This window comes from Bubalus kerabau, chromosome 1, assembly GCF_029407905.1.
Source record: "Bubalus kerabau isolate K-KA32 ecotype Philippines breed swamp buffalo chromosome 1, PCC_UOA_SB_1v2, whole genome shotgun sequence".
Classification (NCBI taxonomy): Eukaryota; Metazoa; Chordata; class Mammalia; order Artiodactyla; family Bovidae; genus Bubalus; species Bubalus kerabau.
Window position 1 is genome coordinate 38,567,485 of NC_073624.1, and position 19,610 is coordinate 38,587,094.

Genomic DNA, 19,610 nt, shown 5'->3' on the forward strand with positions numbered 1-19,610 from the left:
ACAGATAAACAAATACAGAAGATGTGGTATAAATCTATGATGGAACACTACTCAGCCTTTAAAAAGGATGAAATAATGCCATTTGCAGCAACGTAGATGGACTCAGAGAAAGTGAAGTAAGTCAGAAAGAGAAAGACAAATACCATATGATATCACTTATATGTGGAATCTAAAATATGACACAAATGAACTTATCTACTAAACAGAAACAAACTCATAGACATAGAGAATAGGCTTATGGTTGCCAAGGGGGAGGGGCAGTGGGGAGGTATGAATTGGAGTTTGAGATTAGTAGATACAAACTGTTAAATATAGAACAGATGAACAACAAGGTCCTACTGTATAACACAGGGAACTATATTGAGTATCCTGTGATAGACCATAATGGAAAAGAATATATATATATGAAAAAGAATATATATGTATCATATATACATATGACACATACATATGAATCACTTTGTATACAGCAGAACATAACATTGTAAATAACTATACTTTAATCAAATTTTTACATTGTTTTATTGATTGAATAACACAGAATCAACTTAAAGTGGACTGAATTAATGATCTCCCGAGTTAACAGTAAAACATGTCATGAATATCACACATAATAAAAATGAGCCTAAAAAGCTATGTGAAATATGTACACTGCTTTCCATATACTAACAGAGCACAGAAGAGACCACCCAAGTCCAAGAAAAGTGTACTAACAATCAATAGATAAGACTCTGGGCTGAAACGTGTGCTCATTGTATCTTCCATCACAGCCTTGTCAATAATCTTCTCATGCAAAGGTGTGAACAGAAATTAAAACTATTAGTGAACATCTTGAATAGGCTATTCGAAGTCCAGTTCAAGAAACGTCATAACTATAAAGTTGTAAAGAAATCTGCAGTATCACCTAGTTCTATCGATCATTGAACAGCTGAGGAAATAAAAGGCAAAAAAGTTAAAAAAAAAAAAGAACGTGATCTGGTTCTCAAGTTCATAGTTTCAGACAAAGAGTGTAGTGTCAACCTTGGGACTCAGCCAAACACAGGGGGGCGGGAAGGTGGGTGGATCTGAGCTCCAAAGTCTCCCTGAGGGGTGTTCAAGGGCTGACGTGAAAGATAATTTTTCACAAAAGTAGAGCAGAAGCATTATTTCAGTGGTCATACATTTAGTTAAGTACAGGAAAAGGAGGGGGAATTCAAATGTAAGAAAAAGCATATATATTACTAATTAGCCCTTGATTCGAATATAGGAATTTTTCTTGAGAAAAATATTTTTTTCATTATATTGTAACAATTATTTAAAGATGGTGCACATAAAAAAGAAAAGAATCCAAAAAGAACAACTCAGATGTCAGTCAAGATTTCAAAGATTAATATTTACAAAAACAATTGGCAAACAACAGTGTGTGATCCAAGAGCAAAAAATGTTGCAGCAGATGTCTTGTCAAAAGGCTACAGATGACGAGACGTAGCATACTCTCGTCCATATGTTTTCTCAGTCTGAGAAAAGAGATCCTCAGCCGTTTTTCAGTTCTGGAGAACACACAGTGCCTGTGTACACAGTGAAGTAGATGTTTTTCTGTCAGGGAACTTAGAGCCAGGAATTCCAGTTTCATTTGGAAAAACGTGGCATACACGTTCAGTGGAACGTTAATAGAAAATCAGGCAAAAAAATAATCTAAACTACTCAGTCTGTCAAGAAACAAATTGCAGAAGAAACTGGAATGGCCTTCGGGTTGTTTTGGTTTTCCTGGACATTCTTCTCCCTAACCTTTTGGCAACAATATTTCAATTCTCTCCTGGGGAACCACCCTCCCATCTTCCATGTTAGTGGCCCGCCTTCAACAGCTGCTCAGCAGTTGGGCTTATAACCGTGAAATAATAAGCAGACAAAGAGACCAAGCTGGGCAACTGGGAAATTGGAGGGGTCAGTGGTTTTGATCAGGTCAAAGGACAGTCATGACGGCTGTAGTTAAATAAACAAGCTGAATGCGAAAGAGGACAGGGCAGCCAGCGAGACGTCTGAATTTGCTATCATGGGGAAGAAGCAGTTCCTGGTGATGAAAATGTCCAAAATATTGCTAAAGAAGTGGGTAATGGACGTGGACAGGAGAAGCTCAGTGCAGATGCAGGGCTCAGAGGCCGAAGTGCTGAATGTGCTGCCTATGTGGACTGGTCATCCCAATTGTCAGGGGAAACACACTGTCTAAAGCCGCCCACCCTGACCAGGCACTAGAGTAACCATGTGTGTGAGTTATTTTATGACAGGAGGTCCTAGTAAGTAACACAGAGCTAACAAGCCACCACCAATCAAAAGAGTTCCAGAAAAGTCGAAAGGAGACGTCATACATCCTACCAAGCTCCCAGAATCCTCGCTGGAATCCATCTTGGCTGAGCAATGTCAATGGACCCTGATCCAGGGTCCTCCACCAGGAAGGACCCTGAATCAGAATGACTGGCCAGAGACAACTGGGAAACTAACCTCATCACCATAAAACCCGAAACTGCAAGTTACATGGCAGAGCAGTTCACCTGGGTTCCCTTACCCTCTTGCTCTCTTACAGGGCACCAATAAAGTCTCTTCCTTTATCAGCACATGTGTCTCCTTGGATAATTCATTTTCTAGTGTTAGATAAGAGGCCACTTTCGGGCCCAAGAAGGGGTCTCCCTTCCTGGAACACAATGATAGCAGGTCTGGGGCTAGAGACATGGAATGAGAGCTAGGTTCCAAAATATTGGAGAGATGAAAGGCAGGGAAGGTGGGGGGGTGGGGAGGTGGTGGTACGGGAATGCTAGCAAAGCCAGAGTGATTGAGTCAGAGGGTCTGAACCTCAAAGAGCCATAGATTTTAAAAGATGGCAGAAGAATCAGTCTAGAAATAATCAAGAGAAATAGCAAGACCACAGAGCCTCTTCACATACTGGGTATGAGAGAAAAGCTCTAATCCACAGAGCTGCTGAGAAAGAGAGGTGGCCTCAGGAAAAGAGACTCTTGATTAAAGCAAGAAGGTGGGGGACTCCCCTGGTGGTCCAGTGGTTAGGATTCTGGGCTCCCAATGCAGGGTGCCTGGAGTCAATCCCTGGTCAAGAAACAAGATACTGTGTGCTGCCGCAAAGACCCAGTGCAGTCAAGTAAATAAAATGAAAAATAAATAAACAAAGCAAGAAGGTGGGAGATGGATTGGGAATTTGGGGTTATCAGATGAAAACTATTATATATAGGATGGATAAACAACAAGGTCCTACTGTGCTGCACAGGGAACTATATTCAATATCCTGGGATAAACCATGATGGAAAAGTATATGAAAAAAATGTATGTATAACTTTATCACTGTGCCATACAGAAGAAATTAACATGACACTGTAAATCAACTAAACTTCCATAATAAATAAATGAACAAATAAATCAATAAAATTTTTTTTAAAAAGGAGATGGAGGGAACACTTATATGAGAAGATAAGGACACAGGAGCATCTGCTGAGGGGGACAGAAGAGAGGAAGAGCCTGGGAGCCCGAGGAGGAGAGGAATAGCAGGTTCAGGGCAAGGAGACAGGCAATACCATGGAGACAGCAGTGGGAACAGGACTGGGAGAACGGCTTAGTGTTTACACTTTGTGCCCTGAATGGCAAAAGCATGTAAAACTGATATCAAAGATCTCTTTCAAGAGAGTGGGCAATCGGCCAATAGCCAGAAGTCATATCTAACTCTGCCAAGGGGATGGGGAATCTCAGCTGACTCTACATATGGTAAATGAATAAATAAGTGCATGCTCCATCGTTGAAGATGGTGGGAAGCCTAAAGAAAGCATGCTTCTCAAAGGTATGCTCAAGTATGAGATTACTTCTGGTTACCACATACCTGCTGGTATGTACATCTCTGGTTACTATATGAATGTACTCTGGCATTTTGAGAGAAGAGGAAACAGACTCAATTCCTGGGATGGGAATTTACAAGAACATCAATATTATTCCTTGTATCTGATATTAACTATAAGCATTCGACTTTAACTGTCACGTGCCCTCATACAGATTTTTTTTTGTGCCACCAACTCATTAAACCAAGCTGCCAGGTTGAGTTCATTAACACATCACGTCTGTTTTCCCCATTCCATGACTATAGAACTAGTATAGTCTGTAATTTGAGTTTTAATTAAAAACTCAGCCAAAGGCTACGAACAACTGAGAAAAGATAAACCTGACATCACACTGAGCAATCTGCAAATATTCTAAATGTTGTATGCTGCTCTGTTTTAAGTAACCAAGACGTATCCAAAAATGCTTAAGATTTTCAAGCACCAGATGGAATGCGCAGAAATGGAGCCTACCCTGAAGAAATCAGCAAATGGTAGCTGTTCAGAATCATTAAACACGAGAAGAAATATCTTAAGGTAGTTTGTGTTACTTGAAACAAGAAAACAGTTTTCCTCCAACAGCCATGAGTGACATTCTTAGGGCTTTGTAAGTTGATGCCAGACTAGAATGAAAGGCAGTCTCCCACAGTGATTGTAAACCTGGGCTCTGGAGCCAGAAGACCTGAGTTTTCATCCTGGCTCCACCATTTTTTCACTTGTGACCTTGGGCAAGCTCTGTAACCTTTGTGGGCTATAGTTTCCTCAGTGTGTTGTTAGGAGGGTTAAGCGAATTAATGCTGTGGGGCATTTATACAAGCACCTGACTTTCATTATACAGTAAACACCATAGAGGGCTTCCCTGGTGACTGAGTGATAAAAATCCCACCTGCCAATGCAGGAGATGGGGGTTTGATCCCTGGATTGGGAAGATGCCCAGAGAAGGAAATGGCAATCTGTTCCAGTACTCTTGCCTGGGAAATTTCATGGACAGAGGACCCTGGAAGGCTACTACTGTCCATGGGGTCACAAAAGAGTAGAACATGATTAGTGACTAAACAACAAAAAACAACAGACATCACAGAAGTGATTTATGTTACTATCATTTAGAGCATGTACCTAAAAAAGAATGAAAATACATTCTCCCTTTTTATTTTTTTTAAGATTGCTTGAACTCCCCAGGTTTCTAGAGGCAGTGAAAGAACTGAAAGCCTGAAAGAGGGTTTCAAAAGGTAAAATCACATTTAAATGGCCATTTATTTTCTCCATCATTATCTGATTTCTTACCATGTGGAGAAGCATCACATACAGAGTAGAATCAGAACTCCTTGATTCCCTAGCTCTGTCACTGACAAATCTATGATTGTGGCCAGATCATTTCCCCACCGGGGCCTCAGTCTTATCTATAACAATGGAAATTAAAAAGTATTTGCCTACCTCAGAGAGTTACTGTGAGGCTCCAAATGCCCACAGACACATTGTTATTTTGCAAATAGTTTCTCTAGAGATGCACAATCAATGATAGTTAAATAACAGCAACAGCAATAATGCGGTTTTAGTGTCTCATATACTAAGTCAGATATTTCCTCTGTGAGCACCTGTCCGCGGATGAAAGCATCAGACAGAAAAAGTAAAATGTCTCAGTTCCGATCTGCTTCAACCTTTACATCCTGCTTTCTCGTTTCTGTGGTAACAGCAGGACAGTCTCAAACACCAATTTTGTCCCATGGCAGGAGATCCTGATGCTGCTTGAGAGCAATTGGTTAGTGGGCCGAAAAGCTAGTTACAGGCTTCCCAGGTGGCTCAGTGGTAAAGAATCCACCCTCCAATGCAGGAGACACACGTTTGATCCCTGGGTTGGGAAGGTGCCCTGGAGAAGGAAGTAGCAACCAACTCCAGTATTCTTGCCTGGAAAATCCCATGGACAGAGATGCCCGATGGGCTACAGTTCAGGGGGTCACAAAACAGTCAGACACAACTTAGCAACTAAACAACAAGCGCAGCTAGTAACACTAGTTAACCTGACAAATGCAGTGATCAGTTCAGCTGACTGGGTCGCGGCCTCTCTCCAGAGCCTGAATTGCTCTCAGGTTCTAGGCTCTACAGTGGGCTCTTCCCACTTCTTGTGTGGCCTGAGGTCCCTACTTGTTCTCGAATTCCTTCTCAGGGGAAGGGGGCCCTTCCTGAGAGCAAAGCCCAGGGGCTGGATCCTTCCTCCCACCTGCCTGCCTTCAGATCCGGTCATCCTTCTTCTGCCGCAGCTTCCCTGAGCTGAGCACTCACACTACCATGTGGGCGGATCCCCCACTTCTTCCCCTTCCAAGGCAGACCACAAGTAAACACCACACGGCACATCAGACAAAGCCTTTGCTACAAGATAATCTGCTTCACCAGCCCTCAAGAATGTATGGAGATCTCCTTGCAGCTGGCCCAACTCTGCAGCTGTGTCAAGTACCAAGAAACCTTCCTGGGTGACAAAGAGATGCAAATTAGAATGTGAAGTGATATTTCTAGAACCCACTTCTTGGATATGACTAGTGAAGGGCAATGTGTTGTACAAGCAGACAGTCACTAACATTTGTATCTACTGTGTATAAATGTCAGTTCACAAACACTGAGCAATGATTGTGCGCCTCTGGGAACACTTCAGGGAGTATGATCACCCATCTCTGTACTCAATAGCAGCACAATGCTTATGACATGCGGCATGGGACTGGGGATAAATACAGAACTAGACCCTTAGAGAATCTCTGAAAGGTCTTCGGGGCATTTCTTCATCACAACTATCAGACTTGTCCTCAAGGAGTTCCTAATTTATTTAAAAGTAACAACACACATCCTTCAAATGGCAAGATAATAAAAGGTCTACACTGAAGAACCTGCCTACCAGTGCAGGAGACATAGGAGATGCAGATTCAATCCCTGGGTCGGGAAGATCCCCTGGAGGAGGGCATGGCAACCCACTCCAGTATTCTTGCCTAGAGAATCCCATGCAGAGAGGAGCCTGGTGGGCTATAGTCCATAGGGTCACAAAGAGGCAGACACAACTGAAATGATTTAGGAAGGATGTAACAAGACCAAGATGATTTTATAAGTAATTAAATGATTATAAACTAGAATAATATGGAGTTAAAAGAAACTAATCATGGTGTGCATCCTGAAAAAGAGTTTAGGTTAGATGTAATTGGAAATAATTAACACATAATTTAGTAATACATTAATTTTAGCTTTTTCTTTTGTTCTTTTTGTTTTTTTTAAACTTTTTATGTAACCCATGTTTATTTTTTAATCACAATATCATTTTTCACATACAACCATTAACTACAAATAATTGGCTAATTTTTGAGTACTGATAATATTTTCAAGATGATCTTTCAGTCATTGATCTCTAAAGAATCAAACTGCTAAGTCATTTCAGTCGTGTACGACTCTGTGCGACCCCACAGATGGCAGCCCACCGGGCTTCCCCGTCCCTGGGATTCTCCAGACAAGAACACTGGAGTGGGTTGTCATTTCCTTCTCCAATGCATGAAAGTGAAAAGTGGAAGTGAAGTCGCTCAGTCGTGTCTGACCCTCAGCAACCCCATGGACCGCAGCCTTCCAGGCTCCTCCGTCCATGGGATTTTCCAGGCAAGAGTACTGGAGTGGGGTGCCATCGCCTTCTCCGACAGAATCAGAGCTTAACTCAAAAATCATTGAGGCAGTGGTGTTATTGTCAGATTTTTAAGTGGGACAGTAAAGTCAAGATGTATTTCAGAACTTTATAATTTTTGTAATAAGGGTACAGTGATGAATAAATCTGATAAACATATCATTTTGATGGCTTAAAACAAGTGGCCAAGCCAGCCCAGCAACTGACGAGTAAATTTCTAAAAGTAACTGCTTCCTTTGTGCCCACCTTAATGCTAAAAGTCTTTCTGCCCCTATAAAAATATAAAACAAAAACTCCAAAGGGTAAGACTATACTAATTATATTTCTAAAACAGATCTCTTACTGTAAGGAGACATCAACATATTTTCACATTCCAACCATTTAGTTACCTAGTGAAAACACAATACACACACCCTCACAATACAGGAATGGCAGTACAAAAGGTTTATAACATCATTTACTGTTCAGTTCAGTTCAGTCACTCAGTTGCGTCCGACTCTTTGCGACCCCATGAATTGCAGCACGCCAGGCCTCCCTGTCCATCACCAACTCCCGGAGTTCACCCAGACTCACGTCCATCGAGTCAGTAATGCCATCCAGCCATCTCATCCTCTGTTGTCCCCTTCTCCTCGTGCCCCCAATCCCTCCCAGCATCTTTTCCAATGAGTCAACTCTTCGCATGAGGTGGCCAAAGTACTGGAGTTTCAGCTTTAGCACTGTATCTAGCTTTAAAAAATATTAGAATATAGGGGGAAAACTTCACTCACCTCTAAAATGTATGTTTTTAAAGTTCTATAAAATACATCTGATGCTAAAACTGAAATTTATTTTTCCTTAGCAAAACAATTCTTAAGCTACAGTGCACTTTATGTAACAATTCTACATAATTTGTTTATCTGCCTCCTAAAAGTGAAATAAGCATATGCATAGAAGGTGAATAATTCTGCATACTCTTATAATAAGAGGAGTTTGATACAATTTATAAATTTGCAACAATGTAATTACTGCTGGGACTGACAAGTCTGCATATTTGATGTAGGAGTGAAGTTCCTCGGTATTTTTCTGACATTCTTTTTGCTGCTTTTCAAAATCAGAAACAAAAGATTAATTACAATGATTTTTTTTTCCTGCTGAAGAAAAAAATAAAACCTAGTTAACTCAGTAAATTTCTGAGTTAAAGGTATCTTTAGAAGGTATCTTAAAAATAACTCAAAGCATCCTTTCTTAAAGATCTTTATTCCATATCAATCCAGATACCAACTTTCAAACCAAGAAGCTCTGTCTGTCATCATTGTACAGTGTGTAAATATCACCTGTCCCACCTGGGCATTCATAAAGATCACAGCTCGCAATTAGATGCTACGTTGTTTGCTGAATGCCACATTTCCACAAGAGGCTATCTACCATGTCATCTTATAAGCATTGCTTGGGACTTTTATATATAATATTCAGGCTACTAGAAACTCAGACATGATCACAAGGTGGGACTTGGGAAGCTCTGATATTGATCTGTAGGTCTGTAAAAAATACTCTTAAAAATCTGCACAGCTCTTGCATCACATTGTTCCCAAACAGCTCAATCTAAAATCTTTAAGCGCTTCCTCAGCAGCTCACTGATTCAATGCTTTATGCTTTCCAGCACACATGCATACAGATTTTTATCAAGAACAAAACTAAAAAGCTTTTCATTTTATTTAGGTGAATATCTGAGAAAATAGAAGAGCTGTGATTGTAAATTGTATCATCTGTTCGGCTCTAACATCTTGTTAAGACCTCAGAAGCCAAAATGTTTGGGTGGAGTACAAGCTCTCTTCACCTACTTACACTATATACGTTGGTTTCCGCATCAGTAAGAGAGGTGTGATACTACCGATGACAAAGTAAGTGAAAGTATTAGTTGCTCAGTCCTGTCCAACTCTTTGTGACCCCATGGACTGTAGCCCACCAGGCTCCTCTCTCTACAGAGTTCTCCAGGCAAGAATACTGCAATGAGCTGCCATGCCCTTCTCCAAGGGATCTTCCCGACCCAGGGATGAAACCTGGGTCTCCCACATTGCAGGCAGATCCTTACCCAACTGAGCCACCAGGGAAGTCCGATGACAAAGAGTTAAAGATTAAATAAGATAATACATACGAAGGGTCAGGAATAATATCTGATTTTTTAATAAGGTTTCCCTAGTGGCTCAGATGATAAGGAGTCTGCCTGCAAGGCAGGAGACCTGGGTTCAATCCCTGGGTTGGGAAGATCCCCTGGAGAAGGGAATGGCTACCACTCCAGTATTCTTGCCTGGAGAATTCTATGGACAGAGGAACCTGGGGGGTTATAGTCCATGGGTTCACTATTCTTTATTTATTAAAGAGAGATAAAATACTTAATACTATGGATGACAAAGAGTTAAAGATTAAATGAGATAATACATACAAAGGATCAGGAACAGTATCTGATTTTTAGTGAGCTCCCAAATAAATGCTAGCAATCATTACTTTATAAAAACAAACATCTAAAACTACAGCAGAGTAGAAGTGGTTTCTAGATCCCTTTGCAAAAATATTCCAAGAATATATAGCATCTCAAACCTGAAAATTTGAAGAATATTGAACTTGACTAAACATCTTTGTTGTCCTGTAGATTTTATGTATTGTCAGTATAACTTACAAGTGGATATGAATATACTCACAGAGGAAATTATGATTGGCATTCTAAATAGGTCAATTTCTTTGACTACTATGTAAGGAAAGAGACTATAAATTACCAGATCCACAGGCTATCAGGGGATATTTTCAGGACTCCTTATCTTTTCCAATTCTACAGGACAGAAGCTACAAATTTTATACATTCAGGATCAGATCTTATAAACATCTTTACTATTTATTATTTATATATTTCTCCCTTTTATGAGAGAAATAATTTCTAATGCTCTATAAATCTTAATGAAAATATATACTGAAGAGCATAAGATGAAGAAAACCAACCAAAAAAAAAAGTCCTTCAAGCCAAATCGATCCTCTGAACACAGTTCTTACTATTTCCTGCTCGGCATCTCGACCATCCACCTCCATCCAACCCAAACAGCTCTATCTCCTGACCACCTCAGGTAAACCTTACTCAGACCTGGACCTAAAACACCCTGAAGTACACAAAACTAAGGTGCAGTGCTAAATTAAGCTTTGCTGTTCCAAAGCACACGCATCCTAACAGGTATTTCTATTTTGTGGTGGAGTCTCAGAAATAAAAGGGTCTCTCTGGTGGCTCAGATTGTAAAGAATCTGCCTACAATGAAAGAGACCCCGGTTTGATCCCTGGGTTGGGAACATCCCCTAGAGAAGAAAATGGCAGCCCACTCCAGTATTCCTGTCTGGACAATTCCACAGACAGAGGAGCCTGGTGGGACACAGTCTACAGGTCGCAAAGAGCTAAACATGACTCAGTGACTAACACTTCCACTTCCACAGAAATAAGAGTAGAAAAACATGGCACTGAGGATGGAGAATATTAGAAATCACACTGCCCTCGAGACATTTTAAAAAACATTCCTTCTCTTCTCTTTCCCTACACACATTTTCCAACATACATATTTTTTAAAGTGCAAATAAACATGCCCGCTGTTGTTACCTAAAAGGATCCTTTCAAATGGAACCCATCACAAAGGAACACTGAGCTTTCAGGGTACTTATATATATCCTTTGTAACTTTTTGCTTTTCTACCAGAATCGTCTAAATAAATAAAACTTTATAAAATTTTTATAAAACTCAGCTAACTCCCTACTTCAGGGATTTTAATATACAATTTCCATGTTTTAACCTTCAATAAAAATAAGCATTGTCACTTGTAACAAATGGTACACAGATGATCAGTGGGTTTCACAGAGGCTTGCCTAATAGAAAATTAAATTTTCATTTACTTGTATTATTCTATTTGAAATCTTCAGAATATTACCACCTACATCTTCTCTCTCAGCCTTTAGCAGAAAGGAACATAAAGCAAGGAAAAATATTACATAAAATTAATTTAGGAACTATGATCAAAGGGATTATAAATTGAATACATTTTTAAAATCAACTAAATACCAGAAAAATGTAGTTACATGAATTTTTCCTTAATATTTCATACACAGAGAGCTAATAAAATCAGAAAACTATGGTCTCGAAGTCCAAAATTGCTTTAAGGACATCTGTTTCAACCATGAAGCAAATTTACTTCACTGCTCTATTTTTAAATTTTCACCACTATGCACACACATAGACACACACTTGTAGTACCAGAGACAAAAGAAACAAAAATGAAAATGGAGATTTTCTTTTACGGTATTAAATTTAAATCAATGAAGTCTCAAACGTAATATTATGATGTTACTATTGTTTAGTTGTTGTTTCTTTTGCAACCCCACAGACTAGAGCCCACCAAGCTCCTCTGTCCATGGGATTTCCCAGGTAAGAATACTGGAGTGGGTTGCCATTTCCTTCTCCAGGGGATCTTCCCAACCCGGGGATCGAACTCCAGTCTCCTGCATTGGCACACAGGTTCTTTACTACTGAGCCACCAGGGATGTGGAGCAACATTAAGATAGCTAGTGTGAAAAACCTTGGTGTGAGTTTTCTGTTTGATTTAATTCTGAGAGATCTCTTGGGAATGCTTCAATATACAGACAGTAGACATCCAGCTGATTGACATGTCAGGCAGCCAGGTACTAGGTAAACTGTGTGACAATGCAATTCAATTCTCTGAGTCTCTCCACGTTACAAACCTGGAGGTACTGCTTCCTGTTCTATATACTTCCTAGAACTGCTGAAAGGTAGCAAAATATTTTACAATACTTTGAAAACAGAAAAATGCTATAAATTCAAAGCAATTTTTGTCATATTCATTCACGTTTAAACTGTCCTACATTTTAATCAGCCATAGGTAAGCTCTACAGTAAAAAGATCATTGTGATGGATTGGGTAATGGCCCTCCCAAAGATGTCTATGCCCTAGCAACAAAAACCTGGCACTGTCACCTTTCTTGGTAAAGGAATTTTGCAGGTGTGATTAAGGATCTTGGGATGGGAAGATTACACAGGATTATCTAGCTGGTTCCAATGTAATCACAGTGTCCTTATAAGAGAAAGGCAGGAGCGCAAGAATAAGAGTGGGGGGTATAACAATGGAGTCTTTCTCTGTGTATATGTCTGGGGGGGGGTGTGTGTGTGTGAGAGAGAGAGAGAGAAAGAGAGAGAGAGAGAGACAAATAAGGCCAGGGGTGGGGAGGGAGGGTGTTGAAGACACTACAGCTGCTGGCTTTGAAGACAGAAGGAGAAGCCATGAGCCAAGGAATGCAGGAGGCCCCTAGAAGCTAAAAAAGGCAAATGAATTGTCTCCTGGAGCCTCCAAAGAGAATTCAATTGACATTTTGATTTTAAACTTCAACCTTAAAACTGTAAGATAATAAACATGTGGGTTGTAAACTAATGAGCCACTTGATAAGGATGAAAGAGGAGAGTGAAAAGCTGGCTTAAAACTCAACATTCAAAAAACAAAGATCATGGCATCTGGTCCCATCACTTCATGACAAATAGAAGGGGAAAAAGTGGAAACAGTAACAGATTTTATTTTCTCGGGCTACAAACCACTGCGGACAGTGACTGCAGCCATGAAATTAAAAGATGTTTGCTCCTTGGAAAAAAGCTATGACAAACCTAGACAGTATATTAAAAAGCAGAGACATCACCTTGCCAACAAAAATCCGTATAGTCTGGAGAATCCCAGGGATGGGGGAGCCTGGTGGACTGCCGTCTATGGGGTCACACAGAGTCGGACAGCAGCAGCAGCAGCGTGGCTTTTCTAGTAGTCATGTATGGACGTGAGAGTTGGACCATAAACAAGATTGAGCACCGAAGAATTGATGCTTTCGAACTGTGGTGATTGAGAAGACTCTTGAGAGTCCCTTGAACAGCAAAAAGATCAAACCAGCCAATCCTAAAGGAAATCAACCCTGAATATTAATTGGAAGGACTGATGCTGAAGCTCCAAAACTTCAGCCATGTGATGTGAAAAGCTGACTCACTGGAAAAGACCCTGATACTGGGAAAGACTGAGGGAAAGAGGAGAAGGGGACAACAGAAGATGAGATGGTTGGATGGAATCACTGACTCAGTGAACATGAATTTGAGAAAACTCCAGGAGACAGTGATGGACAGGGAAGCCTGGTGTGCTGCAGTTCATGGGGTTGCAGAGTCGGACATGACTTTGACTGAACAGCAATAACAAGTAGGAAACTAACATAGTAACGAAAACACAACCACCTGTTATCCCAGGACAGAGAATCAGGATTTTTTCCTGAAAATACATAGTAAGTTGTAAAATAATGGATTTGACCAGCTTCTGAATCTGTTACCCAAGGCCATTTCATCCAGACTGGTGGGTCCTTTAGGTCCCCTCCACTGTGGCACAGAAAAGGGACCACCAGTCATGTAACACGGGCCAACTGACAACATGCAGAGATTGTCCATTGCTGTCTCTTTCCCAGCAGAGGTATTTGAATCACTCTAGATCTAATATGCTTTCTAAAAATTTCATATAGGGAGAAAAGTCTTCTCCTTCCACTAGTAGAAATGCTTCTCACTCTACAACATTTATAATTCAAATATTGACTAAGATCTAGAATTCTTTCAGCTACAGCTTTCTTATTCCATCTTTAATAGACACAGAAATTAAGAAATGATATTTATGTAAGTCTCTTTAAGGTTTTTCTTTCTAAGTTAATGACTACATTTCCATATTCCATAATGTTTAATTCTATGTTTCTAAACTTTTATCTATTTTGGATATTACATTCTACTATATTCTGTCTGCTTATGACTTAAAATCCAGCCCCCCCAAACATGTTGGACAAAATATACTAATCTTTCTTAATAGTGATATACATCATTTGTAAAAGTTGTCTGTGATCTGATAAATAAGATTAGGCAGAGAGGAAGGAACTCTGGTTTTGGCTGGTTCTGGTTCTGGCCCTGCTGTGTGACCTTGGGTAAATCACACTACCCCTCTGGGTCTCAGTGACATCATCTATAAACCAGCTTGGACTAAATACCCAGATACAATGTCTTAAAAAGAGAGGCACCATGGAAGCAACCTAGATGTCCATCGACAGATGAATGGATAAAGAAGTTGTGGTACATATACATAATGGAATATTACTCAGCCATAAAAAGGAAATCATCTCAGTCAGTTCTAATGAGGTGGATGAACCTAGAACCTATTATACAGAGTGCAGTCAGTCAGAAAGAGAAAGATAAATATAATATTCTAACGCATATATACAGAATCTAGAAAAATGGCACTGAAGACTTTATTTACAGGGCAACAGTGGAGAAACAGACATAGAAAATAGACTTATGGACATGGGGAGAGGGGGGATGTATGGGAAGAGTAACATGGAAACTTACATTACCATATGTAAAATAGATAGCCAACGGGAATTTGCTATATGGCTCAGGAAACTCAAACAGGGGCTCTGTATCAACCTAGAGGGATGAGGTGGGTAGGGAGATGGGAGGGAGTTTCAAAAAGGAGGGGATACATGTGTATCTATGGCTGATTCATGTTGAGGTTTGACAGAAAACAACAAAGTTCTTTAAAGCAATTATCCTTCAATAAAAAAATAAATTAAAAAAAGAGAGAGAGGTACATAGTATTTTGTTAATTCTATTGAAAAAGTATCACTTTTGGCAAAAACGGTTGATAAGTATTCCTCATTAGCTCCTTCACAAAGATAACACTGGGGGTATTGAGGCTTATTTGTATTTTAACAATCCCAATTCCAGATTGGGAAGGCTCAGTGCTGAAAAAGCCTGAGGGACACTGCAGGCACCCTGAGAAGGACAGGTTTCTGGAGGCTAATGGATGAGGAAGGGCGAGGTGGGGGAGGCAGAGGGGGTCCTGTAATACCCAGGCAGTGCAGAGCCCCTGAAGGTTCCTGAAAGGCTCTCGTGATCTCTGCAGACACTGACAGGACCCCAGAAGCATGTGAAATGCACTCCGTGGTGGCCCTGAGTAAGCTATGCCATTGGTCTCCATCTCCCCGGTGCCCAGACACTAGGGCCACCACTTAACAGTCGCTCACAGTGTGTGTGAGCTGCCTGAGTGAATGAGCCTAAAGAGCCTCAGCTGACCCCTTCCCTGAGGACCGTGTCCTGGGGGCGCCGTTCACATCATACTTGATGGGAATAGTGTCCTTGGAGCTCTGAAAACAGCAGCCCTGCCTCCCTTCAAGGAGGTCTCAGGGAACTGGGCACTGGTGTTTTCTAGACAAGAGAAGATGAAAGCCTGAGCTAGTTAGTGATGGCCCTAGGAGTGTAAAGGAAACCCAGACAGCAGCATGAATTATTGTACAGTGGTTTGGGAGATGTGCTGAAATTCTCCTGACTAGTCACAGTAAAATCTTGCCTGACTTCTTTCCTAGTTTCCTTTACAGTAATTCAATAATCATCTATTATATAAAATTGAAAGGCTTATCACATATCTTCTGTTAAGCACAAATAACTGTTATCATAAACTTCACTCATCTGTAAAAAATTCATATGACCTCATTTTTTCTACTTTAGGATCTGATACTTCAGCCAATATCAAACAATCTATAGCAATAGTTTGAAGTACCAAAGGAGAAAGAAACAAAAAGTCCCAAGGAATTCTATGTATTGTTTTTAAGAACATCATATAGTCAAAGTTATAAGCATATTTCTTGAGTCCTATGCTACAGCAACATTTATTAAAACTGTATTGACCACCTGTATTTTATTAATGTTTCCCAAATATAGTTTAAAGGATGATGAGAACTAATGCAATGCAAAAGTCATTTTGATTACTGAAGCAAACAACTGATTCAAATGCTGTATTTTGAAGCTATCCCCCCTTCTATTAATATCCAAGATTCCACTGCAATTCTTTTCTACCAAAATATGTTAAGAAAAAATCTACCACTACAATCTTTTTGGAATTAGATAGCATATACATAAATAAAAATAAAATCTTTCCTTAAACATACCAGATAATTAATATTTACAGAAACAGAATAAAAAATTATTAAGGAGCATGTTATAAATTATGTTTGATACTTAACATAGAAGTAAACAGTAAAGGTAGCTAGCTAAAAAAACCTACATTAGATTTATATTTTATATTTAAGTGTATCTATCACCTTGGGTATTAAACATGCTGCCAGCTATCTCTTAATGAGCATCTGAGCTGTCATTTTTAATAACAGACTGACAATTATTATCTATAAGTTGATATTCCCTGAAAATCATCTGTGCAATATTTAGTATAGTTAAGAATAGAAACTTACAGTTCCATTTATTTAAAAAAGTATTATTTTATAATACTGGGTATAATATTATAGAAAATGACATGAACATATATGTACAATGAAAAATCAACATATTCCAAAATGCACAGACCATTTAAATTTACAGCAGAACTTGGTACAAAATCTTAATAATGCTTAAGAAAGATCATTTGGTCCATTGACACTATATGACAAAAATATACATATTCATGACAAAATATAATAATAACAAATAAACCAAATACTTGGGCCATTCTAATCTTAGTTACTTCTCAAATCAAAAGTAAACATTAAGAGATGAATAACATAAAAACTCAAATTATCTAATTCATCTAAGTACACACACTATTAATATGTAATACAAATAATCATATAATAGCCTATTGTAGCTTATTCATTATAGTATTCTAGAAATTCTATTTTATTTTCAAATAGCAAGAAAAAATCTTAAGTACCTCTTCCACAAAGCTGTCTTTCTTCTCTAGCATTTCTCGTAAAGTCTGAAGAATTTTAATGCACAATTTTTCTTCTTTTTCCATCAGTTTCTTTGTATGATTAATCAACCTTAAAACAAAACATTAAGCCTTAATAGGACAGTAATTTCTCTTTAAGTTAATATAATAGCATCATATACCAGAGGGAAAAAATAATCACACCATTATTTTAGAGTATAAAGCAAACAAGATACATATCATCAAAGTTTTAAAATTATATTCCAGCTTATAAACTTTGTATTATAAAACTTTTGCTTTATAGTCAGTATACCCCAGTGCTTCTCAAGTTAATTCAGGTAACATACTTTTAGTGGGACACAATACTCTAAAAAGACCAATGAAACACTGATTATCTTCAAGTCTATCATGTGAACTAAAACAAGTTTATTAGGAAAGAAATATGAATATCTGCAGTATAGTACACTTTATTATATTATGCCATACTATATTATTTTCCATGTAGTGTATCACAGTAACTATATAATCGCAGCATACAACACTGGAGCCTTAGCATTAATGGGATGCTTCCAGTTTCCACTAATAATAACTGCTATTTTTCACTGCTAGGGCTTGGTAGAAATTGGCAGTTTTCGTGATTAGAAGCAAAAAAAAAAAAAAAAAAAAGTAAATTCAAGGTAGCTTATCCATTTACTATTTTTGCTATAATTTGGGCAAAGATTCTAATTAATTTTACAGTGGTGACCTCTGCAGTGGAGTTCTGTCAAGAGAAATATTTGAGGTCACAGTTATATAACATCTCCAAGAACTCAGAATCAAATAAGATGTTGAGAATCAGAATTTACAGCTTAGCACATACAACTCATGTTGTTAAAAAGCTGGTTCTCAAAACAACCCCGTGAGATATGTCCTCCTAGAAGAAAACAAAACCATGTAGAATATAATGGAATGATCTGATCTCAGTGACATAACGGGAATCCGATGGGACAGAGCCCCGAGGAAAAGTGAGCTTTCGCTAGATAGCGGCTAGTCAGCGCTTATCAAGTGTCAGCATGAAGCATGAGCACTTCCCATGAATTTTCTCCACTTATCCTCACAGCAAGCCAAAGTCATATGTGAGGTTCTGTTAACAGGCTAATTTTGCTAATGAGAAAACAGAGACCCAAAGAGGTAAAGCAACTTTCCTCCGGTTACACAAGTGTTAAGTTGTGGGATCTGGAAACAGACCAGGTCTATCTGACTTCCAGAAATCATACATGGATGTGAGAGCTAGACTATAAAGCTGAGCACCAAAGAATTGATGCTTTTGAACTGTGGTGCTGGATAAGACTTTTGAGAGTCCCTTGGAATGCAAGGAGATCCAACCAGTCCATCCTGAAGGAGACCAGTCCTGAATATTCCTTGGAAAGACTGATGCTGAAGCTGAAACACCAATACTTTGGTCACCATGCAAAGAACTGACTCATTGGAAAAGACCCTGATGCTCGGAAAGATCGAAGGCAGGAGGAGAAGGGGACAACAGAGGATGAGATGGTTGGATGGCATCACTGACTCGACGGACATGAGTTTGTGCAAGCTCCGGAGCTGGTGATGGACAGGGAAGCCTGGCTTGCTGCAGTTCATGGGTTTCGCAAAGAGTTGGACATGACTGAGTGACTGAACTGAACTGAACTGAACCTGACTTCAGAGTCAAAATTCTGAAGCACCACTCTGTGGAGACAGGACATCCCTCCACTGATGAAGGCTGCCCTAGGTTATACACAGCTGCGTCTTATAAGAAGTTAGAGCAGAGAGAAAGGCAAAAGTCATAAACTGGACAAAGAAGCCATTACATTTTGTTGGGGAGCTGCCTAGGGCTGACCAGAGAAGGTTTCAGAAACAATGTAACGTTTAACTATGAAGATTTCACCTGGCAGGAAACAGTGGAGAGAAGTGATTTCAAAGGGAATGGAAAAAAGGGCAGAGGCAGAAAAGCTGATGTCATGTCCAGGAAATAAGTATACTCTAGCTGCCAGCTGACAGTTAAAGACATGGAAAAGGAGAGTGTAAAAAGTACAATCTGAAAAGAAAGAACTGGGAATATTATGCTAAAGAGTCTGGAATTTATAGAAAATAGAGAACCACTGTGTTAAAGGAGCTGTATGATCCTCCCTACCTGTTAAAAAAGATGGCAGTGGGAACAAGGGCATGGAAGCGTGAGAACAAGTAAGAGATGAACAGGGCACACAATGGGGAAAGGGCATAAGAAGCAATACTGAAATAAAATAGCCATGACCTGGCAAACAATGGCATACAGGAAGTGGAAAAACAGAAGGGAGATCACAGATGCCTAAAATGT

The 19,610-nt window shown here is 39.4% G+C and overlaps 1 protein-coding gene across 5 annotated transcripts in view; it reads right to left on the reverse strand.

Moving 5' to 3' along the window:
- The window catches only part of ITPR2 (inositol 1,4,5-trisphosphate receptor type 2), a 586,098-nt gene that overhangs the window by 238,660 nt on the left and 327,828 nt on the right, over positions 1-19,610 (reverse strand). For all 5 annotated transcript variants that reach the window (XM_055572406.1, XM_055572399.1, XM_055572407.1 and 2 more), the window contains one exon: positions 17,276-17,384. In XM_055572406.1, coding sequence (XP_055428381.1) covers positions 17,276-17,384 — 109 coding nt within the window. The remainder of the gene's footprint in view (positions 1-17,275; positions 17,385-19,610) is intronic.